The 22,117-nt window shown below is 40.2% G+C and overlaps 1 protein-coding gene across 4 annotated transcripts in view; it reads left to right on the top strand.

The window, feature by feature from the left end:
* The window catches only part of FARP1 (FERM, ARH/RhoGEF and pleckstrin domain protein 1), a 209,997-nt gene that overhangs the window by 142,785 nt on the left and 45,095 nt on the right, over nt 1-22,117 (top strand). For 2 of the 4 annotated variants that reach the window (XM_071549227.1, XM_071549219.1), the window contains exons 4-13: nt 1,296-1,338; nt 2,468-2,546; nt 4,954-5,051; nt 10,980-11,094; nt 12,231-12,378; nt 15,040-15,135; nt 15,721-15,884; nt 17,341-17,409; nt 18,133-18,196; nt 20,403-20,640. In XM_071549227.1, coding sequence (XP_071405328.1) covers nt 1,296-1,338; nt 2,468-2,546; nt 4,954-5,051; nt 10,980-11,094; nt 12,231-12,378; nt 15,040-15,135; nt 15,721-15,884; nt 17,341-17,409; nt 18,133-18,196; nt 20,403-20,640 — 1,114 coding nt within the window. Of the gene's footprint in view, nt 1-1,295; nt 1,339-2,467; nt 2,547-4,953; nt 5,052-10,979; nt 11,095-12,230; nt 12,379-15,039; nt 15,136-15,720; nt 15,885-17,340; nt 17,410-18,132; nt 18,209-20,402; nt 20,641-22,117 lie in introns of all 4 variants that reach the window. The other 2 variants (XM_071549210.1, XM_071549200.1) reach the window with 1 other exon arrangement.

Below are 22,117 nucleotides of genomic sequence, written 5' to 3'. Positions count from 1 at the left end.
TTCAAGCACTTGTATTAGTAATGATAAAAATGTCACAAAGCATTGGAGCAGTTACAGCAGTGATACAGACCTGTTCCTGTCTGGCTTCTCAGGTGATTTTAGAAAATGGGATATTTTGAGTACATTTCAGTCTCTGCATAGTGTAATATTATTAAAGGCCAAAGAAGGAATCATTTGAATACATACTCTTTTTCTAGAGGAAGAGTCAGTTAATTTGTTTTTTAATGGCTTTAACCTTTGTGATGGTTGTAGGGTGTTCTACAAATTCCAGACATTTGCAAGGGAGGCTCTGTGCAATTTAGTGAGATAACAAAGTAGAAATCTTGGGCATAGGTACTGCCCAAAGACTGTGAGCTGTTGCACTTCTCCAGACCCTGTGAATCATCTGGCTTTTACCTTCTGCTTTCTGTAATGTTTTGTTAAGGCCTTTCTGACTCAAGACTGCAGGATGGCGATTTAGGCTCTGAAAATTCTATTTCTTCCTTCTTCTTCCCTTTTGAAAGTCAAAAGAAAGACCCACACACTGTCCTGGAAAATGGCTGTTAAAAAAGAGAAGAAAATGAACTATATGCAGATGTTACACTGTCCCCAGTAAAGGAAGTCTGGGCCTGAGCTTCCCAGGTCTATAGAAAAATGAGAAGATGTTGCACAACTCAAAAGTAAGCTTTCTCCCACCCACACCTTGTGCTGTTGTCTTCCTCATACCTGTGACCTGAGAAGACATTCCTCTCACAGGTAGTGAGAGGAAGGCTCCTTTATTTTCATGGAGCCAAGCAAGAGAGCTCCACATTTATGTCCAGACCTCACAGTGGGACTCCTATTGTGTTCCCAGAGCCAGGAGGCTGCCATCTTCTCATTTCTCCATTTGCTCAGCATTCCCAGCTCAAAGGCAAGCACCAGCCCCTTTCACTTACCTTTCTCAAGATCAGCTAGGATGGGACCACAATGACAGTAATGGACTGCCATTTTCTATATTCTTCATTTCTGTTGTTCTTTCCACAAAATTAATGGTTCCTGCTGTGATTGTTGGTGCCTGAGACAAGTAAGGGGTATATTTCCGCACTGTTCCCCGTACTCTGAATCTGTACTACTTCAAAAGCTGTGCCAATTAACAGTGCTGTTTCCTGAGCACATTCCAGAGTTTTATAGGGAAAACCCACTATGTGTTAATAAGGAAAGCATGATGACCACACTGGAAAAATTAAATAAGTAACTGATAATCTAAATGTTGCTATTAAAAATGCTCCTCTGATAGTTTGTTCAGAGATGATAACACCACCTTCTTTTGTTTTCAGGTGTGGCTTGATCTTTTGAAGCCTGTTATGAAACAGATTAGAAGTAAGTACTTCCTTGTTGACATTTTTTTCCTTAGCCTGAGAGTACTTGAATAAATTAGGACTCTGTCAGTTGCAATCTTTAGCTTCTCAAATTTCTCCACTGAATTTTGTTTGAATTGTTTTTTTTATTTCCAGTCTGTCCTTAAAAGATGTACTCTATATGATGTGAGGTTATGTCACACGAACATATGATGGGGCTGCCACCTTAGGAGGCTGAGGGTTTAGTCAGTCACTAGAAGAGGCACTGATGACAGTGGAGGGAACAATTTTGTAGAGAAAAAAAAAAGAGTACAGTAAAAGAAGGATTAAATGAAGCATGCATTGCTGACAGGTGGCAGTAATTGGGATAGAAGAAAAAGAACACAAAGATGTTATTACTGGGAAGGAGCTAGGAGGTGTATTGCAACTGTGTGGCACACTGCTGTAGAACCTGGAAATATTAGAGACAAAGAGGAGGGAATAGTTGGGATAGAGTCTTTAGGGGAAGTTACTGTGGGTGGTGGGAATGGATAGGAAATTTTAAATAGCCACTAGCTTTGAAAGGATTAGAAATTAACAGGAAAGGTTTTTATTATTTTGTTTCTCTGCCAAATATCAGCCAAGTTTTTAATCTAATGAGCTTTGCTATTGAAACTTAAGTTTTCCTAGGTGCCTCTCTGGTCATATTAGTCTGAGTGTATGTTCTGGCACCTATCCCTCTCACAAGACAAAGATGCATTGGTTCTTTTGTCACTGGTTGTACTTGTAAAGTTGGAACAAATGTGCTGCTATTAAAAAGGAAATAGTAATTTGTTAGTGACCTTGAAAAATAGAGTGTATTTTAGCTCCCTCCTGTTCCAAAGCAAGGAAAATGGACACACATAATATATTTTATTGGAGCAACTCACGTAATTACTAAATTAGACTTGGTTTTGGCAGAATAGCCCTTGACAAAGTTACTGTTCTCTTTTATTGTGTGTAGATTTTATTGGGCAATCTCCAAATATCCTGCATACTAACAAAGGACAGAAGTTTAGCCTGTCTGTACGCACTGCATATTCCATGAATCATCCCTTGTACGCCATTGTGCACAATAAAATTTGGCCAGCATGTTACTCATGTTTACTAACTTCCTTTGACATTTCCCCTAGGACCGAAGCATGTTGTTGTAAAATTTGTGGTAAAATTCTTCCCACCTGACCACGCTCAGCTGCAGGAGGAACTGACAAGGTTAGTAGCTGTGTGACTATTTTTTCTTGTTAAATCTCTGATGAACAGAGGGGAGAACTTGAGGGAATTCGAGATGACTGGGTGAAGATGGATGACTCCCTCTTTGTATTAGCCTGATACCATTTGTCCCAGCATTGAATGCACCTTAAAAAATAGGCCCTAAGATTCAGTTGCAGTTTGTGCTGAGAGGTTCTGCAAAGTGTGTGAGCCCTTTGCCTCCTTGTATCTGGAGTCCGAGGAGAGCTTTACTAACCCCAAGAGAAGTCAGTTTGGCAACAGAGTTCTTTAAAACCTTTGGCAGTGGTGTTGGAAGTGACATGACTAAGTCACGTATTGGCCTCCCTGGTCACCCCTCTACTGAGAGACACATGTGACTGCACCCGCGTTTGGGAAAGAGCTGTTTTGAATCAATTGCCAATTTGCAGCAGCACTGAACCCTATTTGTATAGCCAATACATGCCAGAGGTTTGAACAGGTTGAAGTGTAACTTTGGAGGTGAAGAAATGGAAAGGAGAAGGAATAGAATGAAAAATAAGAGGAAGGCAGAGACAGATACACACATATGCAGACAGAGTACCTTAAAGGTTTATTTCTTTTGAATGCTTTTCAAAAACTCCATTTAAGCTCTGGATTTCACACTGTGTTGGCACAGAGTGTCATATTTCTCTGTGAGTAAATAGGTGTATGAGGGACCTGGTAAGGTTCTTTATCACTAACAGGTCCTTCTGTCCTTTATGGTCAGAAACACTGTTTTGTTGCAATATTTCTTCACTGCAACTTTTCAGCCATTTTTTTGGTCAACAATACTATTAATTACATGTTTCCATTGTGATTCAGTATTTCCATTATTAGTTTTTATTTTCAATCCTCTCACAAGACAAAGTCCTCTTTTACAAAGAGGTCTGGTGTCCTTATGACCTGCATTATAAAGAACAAGTCCATTTTTATGATGTTCACTGTTTATCTTTGTCATGTTTCATTTTGATAATAGAGCATTGGAAAGGGGAAAAAATATTGGTATCACTTGATAGCCTGGAAAGAGAAAAGTAGAAATACAGGGGTAAGGAGAAGGGATATTTACTTGAAAAACTGAATAAAAAGAATAAAAGGATGAATGAAAACTCACAATGTGATGTTGTTAATGAAACACTTCTGTTTCCCAATAGACATCCTGCACATCAGTTGCTTAGTATGTGAACTGTAAATTGATTTTTGGTGATCTATTTCTGCATCTGGAGATGTGCCTCTGAATCCTAATGACTTTTTTGGTTACATTTTACATATGTATGCCAGGGGAGTTGAGTATATGTACACAGCAGTGTGTAGGATATGAAAGCATATCCACAGGGAACTGCTTCATCACTTGAAGAAGAGAATATAACATTTTTGTGCTAAATTCTTTTAGCAAGATGAATTTTGTAGGTAGGCAGATGTCTGCAGGTTTCAAAAGGACATTATGTAGATCTACTCTATTATTTCAGTATGTACATACACAGTACATTTCCATACTCCTCAAATCAGCTTGCCCTTTTTATTTTGTGTACCTACCTTTCCTCATTCAGAAATTCACAGTTCAAATGAGAGCTTTTCATGGAACTTATTAAAATCTAGTCTTATTAGAACTATTGAGATGGCAGTATGGGTTCTCCAAAGAAGCTGCAATCTTTAGAATGCCTATTAACATATCTAGCCAGTTCAGGTTTTATCCCAGCCGTAGGAGAAATGCCCATTGCTAGCTCTTTTTTTTTTTTTTTTTTTTGTAAGGAAGAATTTGATATTGAGTGGAACTACAACATTTCATGTTTTGTTGAAGCAAGAATAAATTTAAATGTTGAAATCATGTCACGGATTTAGGTTGCCTCTGCATTTAAACTATCAGTGTAGAATTGGATGCAATATTTAAAAGGGCTGGTACACAGCAATGCAGATAATAGGGCTACAAAGGTATCAGAGCAAGCTGGAGTTCTTTCATCAAGATTTTTGCGTCATTTCCTAGTGAGTGCCAAGGTGGAAGTTTAGAGTTCTCATTTTACTTTACAAGAACCAAGTGATACCTCTAAAATCAGTTTATGTGTCATTTCTCCATAATTAAAAGCAGCTGCATTATCTAGGATTGCTTGCTGTGCAGTTGCTGAGTACTTAGTACCTGTCACATCTCATTGTTCTGGTTCCAAAGGAGGGAAGAATAGAGATATCTTGGTTCTGCGAAGCAGCCACTGTGTATGACTAATGGCAGTAATACTCTATCTGTGTGTTTTATTTAGCCTCTAAACTTAGGTAATTCAGATCACTTAAAAGATTCCAAAACGTGAAAGAAACATATAGTCAAAACCAGACGTGTTGCTGAAATAATTTTCCCTCTTTCCTTCCTGTTTTATGTAGCATTTTGTTCACGTTTGTTTTGCAGGTACCTATTTGCATTGCAAGTGAAGCAGGACCTGGCACAGGGAAGGTTAACGTGTAATGATACCAGCACTGCCCTCCTAATCTCACACATAGTACAGTGTAAGTTCCCTTTTTAATTCTTTCCAGAAGGATAAAAAGGATGATTGAGTGGACATGCTTGGCAGGATTACCTGTTACTAGCTGCTGTAGGGACAGGTTTAAGCCACGTGGACAGTTTATTGTACTTGTGGATGATGGCATTCAAATACAGATAATTTACTATTTCAAATAAATAAGAACTTCTGGACATTGGATTTGCATTTTGCATTCAATAGGCTGACAAAGATAATTTAAAAAGTAGACTTTGAAGGCAGTGACAAACATGTTGAATTCTTCTGAATTCCTGTTTTGTTATACTTTGCATCATGTCAGCAGAGCAAGCAAATTCCTGAAGATCTGTATGCTATCTAGAGAATGAACATGCTTAGAATGCCAGACTAAATTGCAGTCCTAAGAGGAAACTGACAGGGAAGAAAAAAAAAGAACAACAACAGATTTTAAGCTTTTTTTTTTAATTGCAAAATATGCACAATAAGACAGTTCAGTCAAATCATATATTAACTTGGTTCATCACATCAGAGGTCCTTTTAGCTGCCACATTGCTTGGCACGTTTTCCATTTCAAGACTTGATGAATACTCATCTTGAGAAAAACATTTGGAGAAAACAGTATTGCATATTTCCATTGTAATGTCGTTGTATTGAAGTTAGTCAACAAACACATTAGGAAGCTCTGTAGAGATGAACAGATAAAATTCATGATCCTTCGTCACAGTCTATTTAGAGTATTAGGGCATTTTCTCATCAATTGTTGTTGGAAAAGCAGGTATTTCGAGGCTCTCTGTTTGCTATGGTTGTCATTGCCCAGGGTGACTGAGTAGCAATAAGAAGCTGTGAAATTCTATATTTCTCATTCCATTTTAAAGCTGAGTATTTTTGCAGCAGACTTCTAAAAAAAATTAAAATCCTTGGCTAGTGAGTTTTTTGTCTTTTAGTTTGTCCCATTACAGTGTCCAACACACCAACTGTATTTCTTTCCTTGGTTAAGCTGGTTCTAACTTGCTGTCATTTCAGGGGAAAAAAGGTGCTGATCTTATTGGGGAAATTGAGTCTCATTTGCTACACTGCATTCTAGGAGGCTGAGTTTTCTACTAAATGTGCACCAAATAAAGACAGGGAGGAGAGGACACTCTAATGCATGTGTCTCTCTTCATTTGAGGTATTGCTTCATAATCATCCTCTCTTGAACTCTTATATTCTATGTGCATTGCTTTCTTATGATCTCTACTTAGATCCTGTTTCATGTCTTACTCGTACCTTATTAATTACCCAAGTTCTTTAATGAACCATTGACAGCTCTGGTGCCTGAACTGCTGAGATTGCTACTGCTAGCTTGTTTTCCTAAAGCCAGAGCATAAAAGGATAAAACACAGGATATGCTTTCACCTTTACAAGCTCTCTGTTTCCCTTCTTTCCAGTCAAATTTAATTCTGTGGTTTTTCAAAACGCCTCCATTATACCCTTGACACACCTATGCAGGCTCTCATTTCTGAGTGTGTAAAAATGGCAAATCATCACCATTGCTCTTGTGCTACTCAGATGCATTATGCTGTTGCATTAAATAATTTTCCATGGTTGCTGGAAGTGATCATGTTGCATTTGAAATTCTCTCTACTTCTTTGTCCCTTCCACTTGCATGCTTGAAGTGCAAAGTGATTCTGAATTGGGATTTTAGGAATCAAGTAATACTCTCCTTGTGGGGCGGTCCCGTGGTGTAAAGGAGAGCACTCTGGACTCTGAATCCCAAGGACCTGAGTTCGAGTCTCGGCGGGGACCATCCCCTGGCAGTTCAATGTCTCCCTGCCATCCCATCCCGTCACATCTCGGATGCTCAGTGAGGTCAGCCCCGGTCAGTACCGGGTGCTGTGACAGTCCTGAGGACTTGACTGTCACTGTCCAAGCTCGCTCGACCGTGGCAAATGGACCTTAGGTCTTTTACAGAGGGGCCAGTTCTGAACACACTGTGCCTCACCTAAAAAAAAATAAATAAAAAAATTCCACTGCGCAGGCTGGAAGGGCACACCCACATGGGGAGACCCCTTCCCAAATCTTTGTTCGCGAAGTCTGGCCATACAATACAATACAATACAATGCTCTCCTTAAAGAGAGAGCAAGGTAAGCTACATCTGCACTGAAAAACAGTGATTTTTTCATCATTTCAGAAGAGAGGCGACAGATTCATCATGTGGAAATGAGACAGTTTTCACAGAATCTGAACTGCCATTTTGGACTGAGGGATATTCTTCATGGTGCACGTGCAGTGCTGCCCCTTGCCATCTCCTGACTGCAAGCTGACTTTTTTTTTTCTGTTTATGATTTTTCCCCTCTTCCTTTTTTGCATAGCAGTGTTTTCTAGAAACCTCTGCTGGAAATTAGTGACTATCTTTTTTATTTATCCATCCTGTGTCTCATGAACATTTTTCTGTTAAATTTTTCTCTGGTAAGATTCTATAAGTGTATTTTACCCACATGGCTGTCTTTATTTATTTTCTCTCTATCTTATTATTCAATAGCAAAAGAAATAGTATGTATTTCTCTGCAACAAAAATAAAATTAAATAGATGATAAGAGTAATGATATCAAAGTGGAAAGATTGAGAATGCGGGTTAGTTATTGCATGTCTTACTGATGCTGTGCCAATGAGCAGTTTCCATGGGGAATATCTGATTCTAGGAGACCCTTACATTATGTATGCAAGCTTATATCAGTGTTATAGACTGTTATTATGACAGCAAATAGGTTTCTGCTGAATTAACATGAATAATATTTGAAGCATTCTACTTAAAAATACCTTAAAAGCACTGTATAAATTCCTTAAAATCATTGTATAAAGTGTTAGAAGTGAGATGACACTCTGATACTGCAAATGATGCAGTACAGTGAGTGTGTGAATTAAGAAGATGGACTGACCATGAGCAACGCAGTGTGCCCAGGTGGCCAAGAAGGCCAGTGGTGAATAGTGTGGCCAGCAGGACCAGGGCAGTGATCATCCCCTTGTACTTGGTTGGGACTGGTGTGGCTGCACCTTGAATCCTGAGGTGCTGGAGCATGTCCAGAGAGGGACAATGGAACTGGTGAAGGGTCTGGAGCACAAGTCTTATAAGGCGTGTCTGAGGGACTTGGGAGTGTTTAGGCTGGAGAAAAGGAGGCTCAGGGGTGCCTTATTGCTCTCTACAACTACCTGAAAGGAGGTTGCAGTGAAGTGAGGGTCAGCCTCTCTCCCAGGTAACATTTGGTTAAGACAGGAGGAATTAGCCTCAAGTTGTACCAGGGGAGATTTAGATTTAGATACCAGGAAAAAATTCTTCACAGAGAGGAATGTCAAGCATTGGAACAGTGTTCCCTGGGAAGTGGTTGAGTCACAATCACTGGAGGTACTTAAAAGTGTAGATGTGGCACTTAGGGACATGGTGGTGGACTTTGCAGTGCTGGGTTAACAGTTGGGCTCCATGATCTCAGACTCGTTTTCCAACCTAAGTAATTCTGTGGTTCTGTGATAAGAGAAAAAGGGGAGAAATACAAAGAATTAGGCATACCAGAAGTACTAATGCAGACAGAATACAGCCTGGTGTAAAGCACTTACAAGATAAAAAGGATCAGCAGTGTAAGTAAATCTTTTGCCAAATCACATGAAAAGATTTTAAAGAATAGTTATGTGTAAGGCTGACAATATTTACCATATAACTCCATCTCATTCTAGATGGAGTGCTACTAGAAAGGCATTTAAGGTGGAAAAGGAGGATAAGGAGGGAAGTAAAAGCTTGTGGAGTGCAAGGTCAGAGAGAGCAAATTCAGAGGTAACTTGAAAGCCAGAAAAAAAATTTGATAATGGATTAGCAGTTAACAAATGCTGAGAACATTATAGAAATAATGTAAAGGTGAAGTAAGAGTCTTCTCTGCCCTTGACTTTGAAAAAAGCCTTCAGGAGGTGTGTTAAGCTCAGCTGTATACATGGACATACAGGTTATGAACTGCATTTTAAAGAAACCAGCCCCATGTTATCTGAGATGTTGCAAAGTTAGGTGGGCTTATGACTTCATTAAGAACAGAAACTTGCCTTTTGAGTTAGGATTAAAAAAAACTCTAAAGATTTGTGTTTCTGGGATGAGTAAGACTGGAAAGAGGGAGCTGTTTCTGAGATGCGGACAATTTTGAAAAGGGGAATTCTCAAGTGTTCTGCAGTATTTCTACTGTCTCAAGGAATTATTGAGAGCAGATAGAGTGAGTGAGGGGGTGGAAATCAGACAGTCTCAGTTATCAACCCTTTCCCATCTGTGACCTCGTAAATATAAAATGTCATCATGTGTCTGCAGGCAATTTGGGTCAGAAAGATATTGGTTCCTCATCTTCACTGCCTACACAAGGCTATTGCTTCCCTCTACATTTGCAGGTACATCTGTTCTCAGGCAAACATTTGTCAGAAAGCCCTCCCAATATTTTAAGCATCATCTGAATCCTTCCCTTTTTCTATGCCAACTTATTTTGAACAGAAGTCGATTAAAGGTTCATTTAACTGGCAGAATGAGGTGAGGATGAAGCAGTTGTATCTGAGCTTGACTCTGTGATATTCCAGGGCAACTGTCCAACGTGTCTGACTACAACCTGCATTTAATTTGTGGCCACTGTATTTTAATTTCACTGATGTTACCAAGGTAGCAGCCTTTGTTGCAGTGATGTGGCTGTTACTCCGTTAGGTTTGCAGGCAGAAGCTGCTATGCCTGTTCACTCGAAAAACCAATAGCAAGATTTTCAGAGGCATTCCAAGAATAGCAAGCAATAAGATAGTAATTTGGTACCCACACATAAATTGCCTGCCCCTCGCCACCCCCACCTTCCAAAAAAAGGAAATCTCATTGAATGGGTTGCAAAATGGAAGGTGGGTGTGACATACTGTTGCACACACAGTGTTGAATACCTGCAGCAGATGGGAGCAGCTTTGAGAAGGAGTGAGACAGAATGTGTCTCAAACTGCTGCAGAATTAGAGGAAGACAAATGTTTCATAACCCCATAAGGTGGAATGCAATCCTGCATTAAAACAAGCAAAGAGAACCTTTCAGATTTTCCCTCAAAGATTACAAATGTGAGAAGGGAGGAAGCTTGTGCTTGGCTGCTTCATGGAAAGACACCTGAGTATCATGAATGTGAGAGAGAAGGATGAGTTCTGCTGAACTAGGGCTGGCCTTCATGGTACTGCCGCCCCATTCCACACAGAAATCAAGGTAGCACTGATGGCTTCATTTGTTCAGTTGATACCCAACAGCTACTTACTTGATTGTGGTAGATGGAAGGAAGCTGCCCTCCTAATCTTAGGGAGCTGGGGTTGTTTAGCCTGGAGAAGAGGAGGCTCAGAGGTGACCTCCTCACTCTCTAGAACTACCTGAAGGGAAGTTCTAGCCAGATGGGGGTTGGTCTCTTCCCCCAGGCACTCAGCAATAGGACAAGGGGGCACGGGCTCAAGCTCTGCCAGGGAAAATTGAAGTTGGAGATCAGAAAAAACTTCTTTCCAGAGAGAGTAATCAGGCATTGGAATGGCCTGCCCAGTGAGGTGGTGGATTCACCTTCCTTGGAGATTTTTGAATGCAGATTGGACGTGGCACTGAGTGCCATGATCTCGTAAATGGACTGGAGTTGGACCAAGGCTCGGACTTGATGATCTTGGAGGTCTTTTCCAGCCCAGTCGATTCTATGATTCTGTGGTTCTGTGAATCCTTGGACTTCTTCTCACATACCAGATACTAAGGCAGAGGAACAGGGAAGTCATGTGTGGTAGATAATGTAGAGGGAATCTGAATTGTAAAACTATGACACGCCATGCAGGAAACGGTTTGCTTCTCTGGCCTCTTCCCAGCTGTCTTGAACTTCTCGATGGCCCAGATTATTCACATTTAATATAGTGTTTTAATAGACTTTTCTTAAAATTCTCCATAGCTGAGATTGGGGATTTTGATGAAACCATAGACCGTGAACACTTAGCGAAGAACAAGTATATACCTCATCAAGAAGCACTAGAAGACAAAATTGTGGAATTTCACCGTAACCACATGTAAGACTTTTTTGTTCTTGTTGTTGGCTTTCTTTTCCTGTAGAATAGTTCTAACTGCAAGCATATGCTAGATCATAAGTACAGAAGAGATCTGGGTTTTGGGGTTTCTCAAAGGTTGCTTCTGAAAAACTGTTAAAACCTTGAACTTTCTGAAGGTTACTCCTGCCCTTCTCCCATCATCATAACAAGATGTTTAAAGTGCAATTGACTTGATATTCATTCAAGCATGATGTTATTTTACAGTCTATTTCATACAAAATGCTTCAGTGCTGATTTTGTGCAGGTATGATTGCAAATCATGACTGATTAGTCAGGCATTTCTGACAGCAGTCTTTTGGTTTCAAGGACATTGAATGTTGCCTTTTCACCTTTCTGTGCTGTATTTTGAGATGGTAAAGAAGGGGGTTGATGATGGTTTTAGGAAAAGCACATAGTACTTGAAGAATTAGGGATTTGGGGGAATAGAATTGGAGATGATGATGCAAATTGGTATCCTAAGATGCTAAGCAGTAAGAAGATGGTTAACAGAATTACAAACAAGGGACACAAGGGTATCTTTTCTCTGTCAAGAACACTTCAAGACTTGGACAGTTTCATTTTTGAGCTAGATCGAATTATAGGTGAGTGGTAGTAATTTCTATAGCAGTAATAATCAGTTTTTCATACTTTCATCACAATTAATGTGGTGCTTATGGTTTCCTAACATTTATAGTAAGGTTTTCATGCCTCTCTTTTACTTTTTTTTGGTATTGCATTCACTGTTACAATTAACACCATCCTTACACCCTTCCATTCATCAATTTTTTTTTTAGAAATGTTGCATTCTTTCCAATGGAAAATACAAATGGAGGCAGTAAATTCTGTTAAAGGTTCAAAAATCTAGCTGTATCAAGTGTCTCAGAATTAGAGCAATCAAAATTTGTAAGTGTAAAATCTGTGTAGTCTTGGTATTGGTTTAGACTACGTTGTTATTCTAGCTGATATAAGACTGGGGACATAATAAAATCATACAGATATTATACTTCTGACAGTTTTCAGTCTCTTTGATCAAATCTCTCTTTGTTCTCTGAAGGACCTTTCGATCTCTATTAAAAGGTGTGAAAAATTTGTATATCTTCTCTGTTTTCTTTCTCAAGGGGACAGACACCAGCAGAGTCTGACTTCCAGCTTTTGGAGATTGCCCGTCGGCTGGAAATGTATGGAATACGCTTGCATGCAGCCAAGGACAGGGAAGGGACAAAAATCAACCTGGCTGTTGCCAACACAGGCATTCTGGTGTTTCAGGTTAGAGCTGCTCAGGACATGATTTTGTACTTCATAAAGCAGAGAGATTTCTGACAGCAGTAAGAATTCAGAACCTCAGCCATGTCTGGTTGGGAAAAATAAGAAACTTCCAGATTTTTTCTAACAATGACCTTAATGCAGTTCTAGCCGCATTAGGTCCTTTGCTTCCAGGGATTTTTACCTTATTTGCATGCACAGGGTAGAACTCCCTCTGCATCCACAATGTGCTGTTCAAGATGCAAACTGATCCATAGCTCACCATTTGCAAGTTGGTCATGCTCCTACACCTCCCATGTATAGCCGCAGGTAGGTCTCGCAGGCATGGTGCATACTAAATGGTATAAATCAGAGACAAGTGAAACAACAAACAACTGGAGTACATGGAAACAGATGAAGGTAATGAACGTAAGCTTTCTGTAGCATTACTTTGCCAGAGTTTCTACAATTTCCTTCACCAGCCGTGACCATGGTACCTTTGCTGAATCCATGAATTTACTTCTTTCCCTTAAAGTATTTTTCTTCTGTTTCTTTCCTTTCCTACCCTAGGAAAGCCTAGTAAATGCTCATGGAGCAACACTAGTAAATTTATCAAATGCTCTCGCTCTGCAGTTCCCATTAGATAAGTAACAAATTGGGCTTTTACAATTGTGAAGGTACAGGTAGTCAGCTGGTGTAAACTCCATCCATTTCAGATGCATGCTGCTTACCTCACTCTGTGTTAAAAACAGTAAGAAAACTGTTCTTTAAAACGTCCCTTTATACATTGTCAGTAAAGACAATTCATTTTAACTGTTTCACTATAATTAAAACACCAGTGTTTCCAACCTTATCAAGTGCTATCAGACTTTAATAAAGCAAAGTAACAGCAACAAACAAACCCAGAAATGTCTGACTCGAATGATCTGAGATCAAAATTAAAAAAAAAAAACAAAAACCATCCAAAGAAACAAAAAAAGGCAGCAAAATAAAAAAAAAATCCCTGATAACTACGTGGGCTGCTAGTAAAACCCCAAAAGTGAAGCATGGCAACACTAAGATGTTGTTAGAAATTCACGTAACTCGAGTAAGTTTAGGTTCAGGCCCTTCCCTGGCTCCCCCACAGTGTTTTCATCAGCTGAACTAATGAATTGCTTAGTCCTTTCTATTAAGACTGTCTTACAAGGTGAAAGTATGTATCCAAAACAGAACAGCATGGACCTCACTGAGTCCCAGCAGACAGCTGGGATCCTTCCATAAAGCTGTGGCTTGAAAGCCCAGGGCTTGATTTATCAAGTTCTAAAAGTCAGACATCTCTTCTTGACCTAATGTGTTTGTGACTTTCAAAACTGTTTTGTTTTGTTTTTAAAGCTTTTGAAAAGCTTGGAAATTTTACTGGATCAAGGTCCTTGACTGAATGCTGAAAAGGAAGTCAGCCTCTGACCTGCTGGAGTCTGCCCAGCAATGGGCATCTGTCAGTAGGCTTAGGGCTTCCTTCAACCACTTTGTAGGTCAAGAGCCTGAAGTTCATATTTTTTATTTTTGGATATCACTGATAAAAATTGAAATATGAGGATCTGATTGGAATGACCTCAATGAAAATAAAGGCTCACTCACAAATGGCATAAGCTGTAGTCAGTCTTCTTTTAAAGCCTGTCATTTATTTAGAAATCAGTGTCAGTGCTGCTGATTATTCTAAGGAGATTAATTATGTCATTCTTAGGCAGCTGGTTGACTTAACAGAGATCATTACACTGTCATTACTCCTACAGCTGTCTGGTAATGGCGCCAGCATCAGCGTGGGTTTCTGCATTTAGCAATCCTGTAGTAGCTCTCTGAAACTTCTGTTCTGTGCTGTAGGCATGTTTGTGTTGAAGTCTTTACTGAACAAACTGCTGGAATAAATATTTTAAAATAATACCTCCACTACCTGCTAACATAGATTAAGAGTGAAACTTCTGGAGTGTAGGGGTTAATGATTCAGTGGCTGGGAGTTGGAGTATTATGAAGATAATTTCTTTCTTGCTGTTTTCTTATGGTTCTTGCTGTTTTCTTATGGTTGCTTTTTTCAGAAAAGTATTTTGTGACTCTTCAGAGACAAGTAATTTGTTTAGATTGCTTTTGCTTCTGGTGCTCTCTCTGAAAGGTCAAAGTACTTGCACTATTTTGTACTTCCAATGCAAAACTTGCAGTTTCTCTTTTTTTTTTTTTTTTTCCCCCAGAGTTAAGTAGTATTTAAAGGGATATTTATTTTGCCCTGTAGACACACAAAGAGAGGAAATAACCTCATCCATGTGCCTGGATTCCCCGCATTATCTGTAGCTGGTGGAAAGAGAGTCAGGCACCTTGGGAAGGTGATTTAGTCCACTGAAAACCGTAGTCTGCATAGTGGCACGAGATAGCATCATCTGGGCAAACACTAGTCCACTCTGTCTTGTGCAGTGATACTGAGTTGTGTATTTTCTCAAAAACTCAGTACACCTAGTCCTATATAGAAGAGTTTGACCCTTAGTGCCTGCCTTCAGTTGCAGCATCAGATGCATTATCAGAGGATGAATGAGAAGAAATATCATCATTCCAAGTAAAGTGAATAGATGATTAATTCATGACAAGCTTTCTTTAGTGGCTTAGATTTCTTCATTCAGACCTAAAGTGATTGAACTCTGCTGGCTTTGTTCTCTGTAGGGTCACACCAAGATCAATGCCTTCAACTGGGCTAAGGTTCGAAAGTTGAGCTTCAAGAGGAAACGTTTTCTTATCAAACTGCGGCCTGATGTGAATGTAAGTCCTTGTCAGGAATTTCTGAAGTTGACAAAAGGTTATTTGTTACATTTCTGCTCATAGATCATGCATAGTTATCATGTCATGAATATATGTTTTTAATTGATTTTTAATTAATTGCTTGTTGTTCACTGTTGGTACTGTGCACATCAACCTGGTCTCACCTCAAGTGAGCAGGAAACATGAACTGAATTGATCATAATAGAATGTCCTAGAGTCATCTTCTGGCTGCAACGCTGGTACTGTATCATCAATTCTTAAGTTACAGAATGTAAACCACGTTTTCTGTTTAATATTCAAACCATTGCTCTATCTCTGTCATATTTGCCAAAGAAAGGAAGTTTGAGCAATAGCTTTGATACTGACAGGCCAATCAGCGACGTCTCAAAGTGGGAAAGATAAGGCCTGTTTAGCTTGAAGCCAATTAGCTGGAAATAGAAAAGTTGCGGTTTTGGTGTTTTTTGTTTTTGTTTTTGTTTGTTTGTTTGTTTGTCTGTTTTTGTAGCATAGCGCCTGATTTATCAGTGGATTTCTGTAATGTATGTTGCTTGCCTGCTTACACTGAAATGCTATCCCAATTTTCAGAGTTCATTCCAGGACACCCTAGAATTTCTTATGGCCAGTCGAGACTTTTGCAAGTCTTTCTGGAAGATCTGTGTGGAGCATCATGCCTTTTTCAGGCTTTTTGAAGAACCTAAACCAAAGCCTAAACCTGTTCTTTTTTCTAGAGGTTCTTCATTTAGGTTCAGGTAAGACCTGCATTCTACTTTCCACATTTGTTGCTTCTCCATTTCAAAATCACATCCATAATGGTCTAGGATCAAACCTGTTATTTTCAGTTCCCCTTTTTAACACTGTAGTTTGCTCCTTTATCTTTTCCATTGCATCATCTCAGCCAGAACAGTGCAAAGAACACTGTTGAGGAAAACTCTGCATTAATTTTGTAGTAGCTGTTGCAAAGTAGCTTTCTGGAGGTAAAATATAAACTATGTATGTTCCAGCTGGTTTCACATAAGAAAATTCACCTGTGTTCTAAGGAACAATAGCTAGCAATTTTTTGGCACTCTTTGGCACTCTTAGAATCCTCTGCTTCTGCGATGGGATCTTTCCTATATATCAGAGTAGAGATTTGTATTTGTACAGAAATTTTCAGTAGTTGGGTTGTTGATTCGGGTTTTTCCCTTACACTGGCAGAAGCCTCATTGTAGATGTTGTATTGTGTATGCCAGGGGGGAAATCCTTTTATTCATACAGTTTATTTTGTTTGCAAAGCTGATATAAGCTGAACAGCCAGAAACACTCTCTGCTGAGAAAAATGATGCACTCTAGGTGCCTTGCACAAGAACATAGCATATTTAGCCATTCTAACTCTCTTCCCACTTTGTTTGCTGCCTGCAAGATCAATTAATTAAGATGGAAAGACGTTGTGTAAACAACTTGTTACCTTTCTGCCTGAGTAAAAAGAAAATTCAGTGTAGGTGCATTCAGCTTAACCCCTGGTTGGAAAGCAGGTTTTGCCTACATCCTCCACTCACTGTGATCTGTGCTACTACATTCAATAATTTTTTCCAGGCCTTGAAAGCCTCTAATGAATTGGAAGGATTTGGCATTCGTGAGGTGCGGATTTCCGGTGCTTTGGACTTTATAACTGCACAATAGATGGTGCTGGGATTTCTCACTACTTCTTCATACCCTTTAGCAGAAGGACAGAAAGGGATTTCCAGCCCAAATCTCTGAAAAAATGGTGTGTTTTATAATAGTAATTGAGCAATGAAATGCATTTCAGGGGTTTTCATCTTGCTTCCAGAGTTTACTGATACCAGATATGGCTGGTATTTGACTAAAAAGAATTCAAGAATGTTTTTTTTATGAGAGAAAAACTAAACCCTTGTTTCCCTTTCCATTGTGGTGACCTCCCAGTAATGCAGTATCCTACAGAAGGCACACAACTGAATTGAGGCAATTCTGAAATGACATCAAAAACTAGCTCCATAGCAAAAAAAAAAAGAGGCAAGTAACACACAAAATGGTAAAAATCTGTGCGTATCTGACCAGGTCCCTTTTCTTATGATCTTAACATTGGTTTCTGCAGATTGTGCCAAATCTCTTCTGGTTGCTGTGACTTCATGTGCAGGCCATATACGTGTTTATTATGGCTTGCTGGTATATATTGTATTAAATATTTTAACTACGGTTTTCTTCCAGTGGTCGGACTCAGAAGCAAGTTCTTGACTATGTTAAGGAAGGAGGGCACAAGAAAGTGCAGTTTGAAAGGTGAGAGGAAATAAATGGACTATCCTAATATGTTTTAATCAAAGAAAAGTCATGATTTCCAGATAGTTATATTTTGAGATTATGGCAGCAGTCCAACTAAAACATTTCTTCTTTGCTAGTTTGACAGTTTATCACATGTATAGTATCTCTGTGGTCCTGGATGTTTTGGCAGAAGTTTCATAACCTATAGCTCACTTAAAATCAATAGTTTTCAATCTGGTTTTCAGCAATGAGTGTCCTACCATTGCAGTTAACTTTCTCCCAGTTTGATTTGGTGGGGTTAATCTCTGTGAACAGCCATACTTGGCTCGGAGTAAAAGTGAAACTTAACAGGAGAAGTACAGGCAACCTCAAGGAAGAGATCTCCAGGGAAATTGAAACTCTTCCACCTTGCTAGAGCCAGTTCTGTCTGAACTCATCTTTCTCTCAGTGTGCTGAAAGTAATGGCCAAAATGCCACAAAGACCATAACAACAGTTCATTGCTTATGATTCATGTGTACATGAAAGATCATTTTTGCTTCAGTGCCTCTCTCTTTTCATACAATGGTATGTTTGCAAGGCATAGCACATTTAAATTTTGGAGAAAGGAGGAATGTTAATCTGATTTGGAGCAAACTTTCATGAAAGCTGTTTTCAAAGATTTTGTTTTAAAAGAGGTATGTCTCTTGATTGTAGAAAAAAACCTAAAATAGCTCCTTATGTGATTTTCCTTTTATCTCCAGGAAACACAGCAAGATTCATTCCATCAGGAGTCTGACTGCACAGCCTTCAGAACAGCATACAGAGGTGCCAAAACAAGTCAGTGATGTTGATAAAACCTTAGATCCTTCCTTTTAAGCGTTTCTTATTAGATTACCCTCCACTGATTGCTGTTTTGAAACCCTAGAGGCATAGTTTTCTGTTCACTTACTATTTAACAGGGAGCTGAGGAGCCCTGGGTGTCATAAGCTTTGGGTTCTGCATAGTGACACAGCATTGCTTACACACAAGCAGACAAATATAAATAGTGGATGTGTCTGAGCTATGATAATGACCATCTGAAAAATTGCAATCCACACTGTTACTGCCAGGGTCCTAGGTTGTAGTTATCTTTTTGTTCTAGGGAAAATGTAATTATTTCCCTTCACTGCAAGGTCTTGGCTGCCCACTTCAAGGTGTTAGGTTGTAGTAATGAGGGAGGAGAACAATTGTTTCCTGAGAAAAACATACAGCTCTTGACTTCTTGGCCATTACCTGTGCTAGATACCTTATGTATTTATCTTATGTTAACACCTATGATGTGTTAGAAGTTTGCAAATCCAATAACCCAACAGTGGTGAGGCTGCGGCAGCTGCGTGCTCCCAGGTCCATCTAGAAGTAAGGGTGAGCATGTACCCACTATAGGCACCTGCAGATATGCACACATACATTATATATCCACATAGTCAGCCACACAAGTAAACACAGAGAACAGCATTCCCACAAGCACAAACAGTACCAGTGACCTCACTCTGTTCCACTCTTCAGCTTGTCTGGATGAAAGTCCATTAGTGGAAACTATGTGTACATATATGTGATATGGTTCCCTTCTGCCACTGGTCTTAAGACAGTCTATCCAGTAGCAGGTCTCTCAAACTCGTTCTCCCAGTGGCTGGTACCTGCACATAGTTGCAGTGAAGGCTCACAGCTCCTCTCCAGTTCGTGGTACTCAGATCTACAGACACACACACATTCATGCACATGCCGTGGGTTCCTCCAGTAGTCTATCTTAGTCTATCCAGTAAGTGATACCTGGATCCTCTGATTCCTGGTTATTACCTCTTGCAGAGACACACACACATGCAAAGATCTTGCTCCGATATCTGGGTCAGATTTAGGGTGTTGCCAGTAGCTGACCCTCAGGCCTTATAGTCTTTCCAGTGTCTGGCCTGACTTATGGCTGCTTCAGTACTGGGCTCCCAACTCTATTATGCTACTCACTGACTGGTCCAGTTTAAAATTCCCTGGCGATTACACATCGACCTACCCGCCTAGCTAATATGCACATGCTCTGGTCTCTCCAGTTGCTGACATGCCAAATGCACCAAACACATGGGCTGATGGCTCTGCTGGGAAAGCCTCCAGAGGAGCCAGGTCAGGAAGCTCCATTTTCCTGACTAGGTTATTACATTTTCTCCATTCACCAGTGTTTTCTCAGTGCTCATCTGTGTTTGTGGAGGTGAACCTTTGATCACATAACCTTATAAGGTAGAGCTTAAATGGCAAGAGCAAGCTACTAGGTAAATGTATTTAAGAATGCTACACGAGCCTTCACCTTTCATACATTGCTTCCTTTTGATATTTATGGGCTCTATTCATTCTGTGAGTCTAGGGACTTCAGAGAATTCTGTTATAAATGCAGCCCATTTCAAATATCTTGTAGCATTTTTATATTGTTAAGACAAGCTCAGGTAGATGGCAATGGCTGCTGGGCAGGTGCAATATATTTTTGTGTGCAGAAAAGCCAGCCTATGAACTAGTGGCAGGTATTCTCCAGGGGACCAATGTAGTGTGCTCAAAAGCCCACATATGACTTTTTAGTGCATCTAAGTAGGCTGTGCAGAATTTTTCTTATGTGTTTATATTTCCCTCCAGCTTCTCAGAGTAGTGTGAACAGGCTGGTGTTCTAAGAGTGTTGATGGCTGCCTTAGGGAGGGCATCGAAACACCTCAAATACACCATTTTACATTATCACTGGATTCTGTCTGCCTTCTCTTCCCTTGCTTAGCTTATGTATTTTTTCTATTCTTCAAGATCAGAAACGTCTTTTTTTTTAATTCTAATTAATTTTGAAGCTTGGGTTACCTCTGCTGTTTTCAAGAGATACCTATGTTGCTGCAGATGCAGTGCAAAATTCTGGTATGTAATTACATGTAGCCTTTTCCCTCTGGCTCCCATCCCTCCCAAACCTCTCCCCTCCCGCCCCTTCCTTCCCCTTTGTCTCCCTCTTGCCTTCCCTTTATTATCTTTCCAGAGTGCTAGAGCCTATGGAGACGACAATGATGCTGTAGCAGTGCAGAGCTGCCGGCAAGGAAAGGAGTTGAAAGCCTCAACAGAAGACACTGGACAGCACAAGAGCCCTTCCTTGAAGAAGAGTCCAAAGGAAAACAGAAAAGTTGATGGAGCAGTGGTGTCAACAGTGGAGGAAGAAGAGGAACCTGCTAAGGACAAGATGCAGCAGAACAGACCTCAATCACAGCAACCAAGCACAGGTCCAGCTTCCAGGGCTGCTCATGGCAGCAGCACCTCCATTCCTTTCATTGACTGCAGTGATGTAGATAGCGAGTATGATCTCCTCAGAGGACAAATAACCCGGTCATATTCCCAAACAAATGACAATTATGAGGGTGATTTGACCAGTGGTGCCTATATTCACTACAGAGATGAAAATCGCAATAGAACTAGATATAGGGATTCCTCAGCTTCTCTAAAGTCTTCCCAGTATCTCTCTGAAGAGTACCTTGATGATAACACAGCTAATCTCTCCTTCTACACTGGGGGCAGCCCCAGAGTGCCAAGACATAGCTCTCTGGTTGATGAAATGTTTCGAGGGCCAGGGAGCCGTAGCCCACTGGCCACTCCATTGCCTCCCAGTAGCAAAGGGTCAAGCCCTAATGTGAGCCTGAGTAGAACTGGCTCTCAGGGTTATGTCTCAGAAAATGGCCATGACTGCAGCGTAAGGACTGGGGAGGAGGATAACCATGCTGGTAACTGCCATGGGTATTGCAGATATTCCCCAGGTTCTCAACGGCCTCATGCACAGAAAACCCAAAATCTCTGCAATAAATCAGTTACAGATCCATTTATCCTGAGCCAGATATCCTCAACCCCTGGGCCAGACTATAGATCAGAGAGGTATTGTAAAGGAGGTGGGTTAGCTAAGATGTCTTCTCCAGAAGGCAAAATGATAGCCAATGGTATGCCAGCCGGGGCACAGTCTAAGCAGAGCCCAGTCATGCAGTCGCTACGTGCCAGTGGCGTAATGGATCATATGGCTGCAATCCAGATGATGGAGGGCTCCACAAGCAGTGGGACAGAATCTAGTGATTCAGACTCGGAAGTCGTTAACCCCTTCACTCACCCCCTGGTGTTTGGAAATCCCATTGTGCTGAGTTCCTCTCCTATGCCTAGAAATAAGTACTCCTTTGGAAGCCTTCAGCTTGATGAGGAGGTAGAGGAGGATGTGTCTGTTGGCCTCAGTGATGAAGATGGTGTGCAAGTCTTCAGCTGCTAGGGACCAGGGGATACTGTGATTGCTCATTAGAGTGGTTGCATCTTCTGGGCCTTGTGATGAGTGTCTGATAATAATTTCAGCTCATGGGCTATTTCAAATGTTATCCTTGTACAGACCAGCCAGAGGGAAAGGATGTTAGAACACAATAATAAGTCTCAGTGACACTTAACAGTAAGCATCTCCTCTGAAAGGCAGGAGCAGAAAAAAATTATTACTGATTTAGGTACCTTTGTAAGACTTTATACACTCACTTCTTCTTTGTATGAAGTCATATTTTAGGTATATGTTGTAGGTTTGACATTTACTAGTTATTTTGACAAAACAAACAAAAATGAAATTAAGTAGGTACAGTTTGCTCTTTTGTATGTCTCTTACAATCTTTTTTCTCTCCCATATGAGGAGAGCAACTATGAGTGCCTCAAGAGAGTTAGGAGAAAAAAAATAAACTTGCAGCC

The sequence above is a fragment of the Pithys albifrons genome, chromosome 1 (genome assembly GCF_047495875.1).
Source record: "Pithys albifrons albifrons isolate INPA30051 chromosome 1, PitAlb_v1, whole genome shotgun sequence".
Classification (NCBI taxonomy): domain Eukaryota; kingdom Metazoa; phylum Chordata; class Aves; order Passeriformes; family Thamnophilidae; genus Pithys; species Pithys albifrons.
Note: the sequence above shows the minus strand (reverse complement) of the source record. Positions and strands in the feature narration are given on the sequence as shown.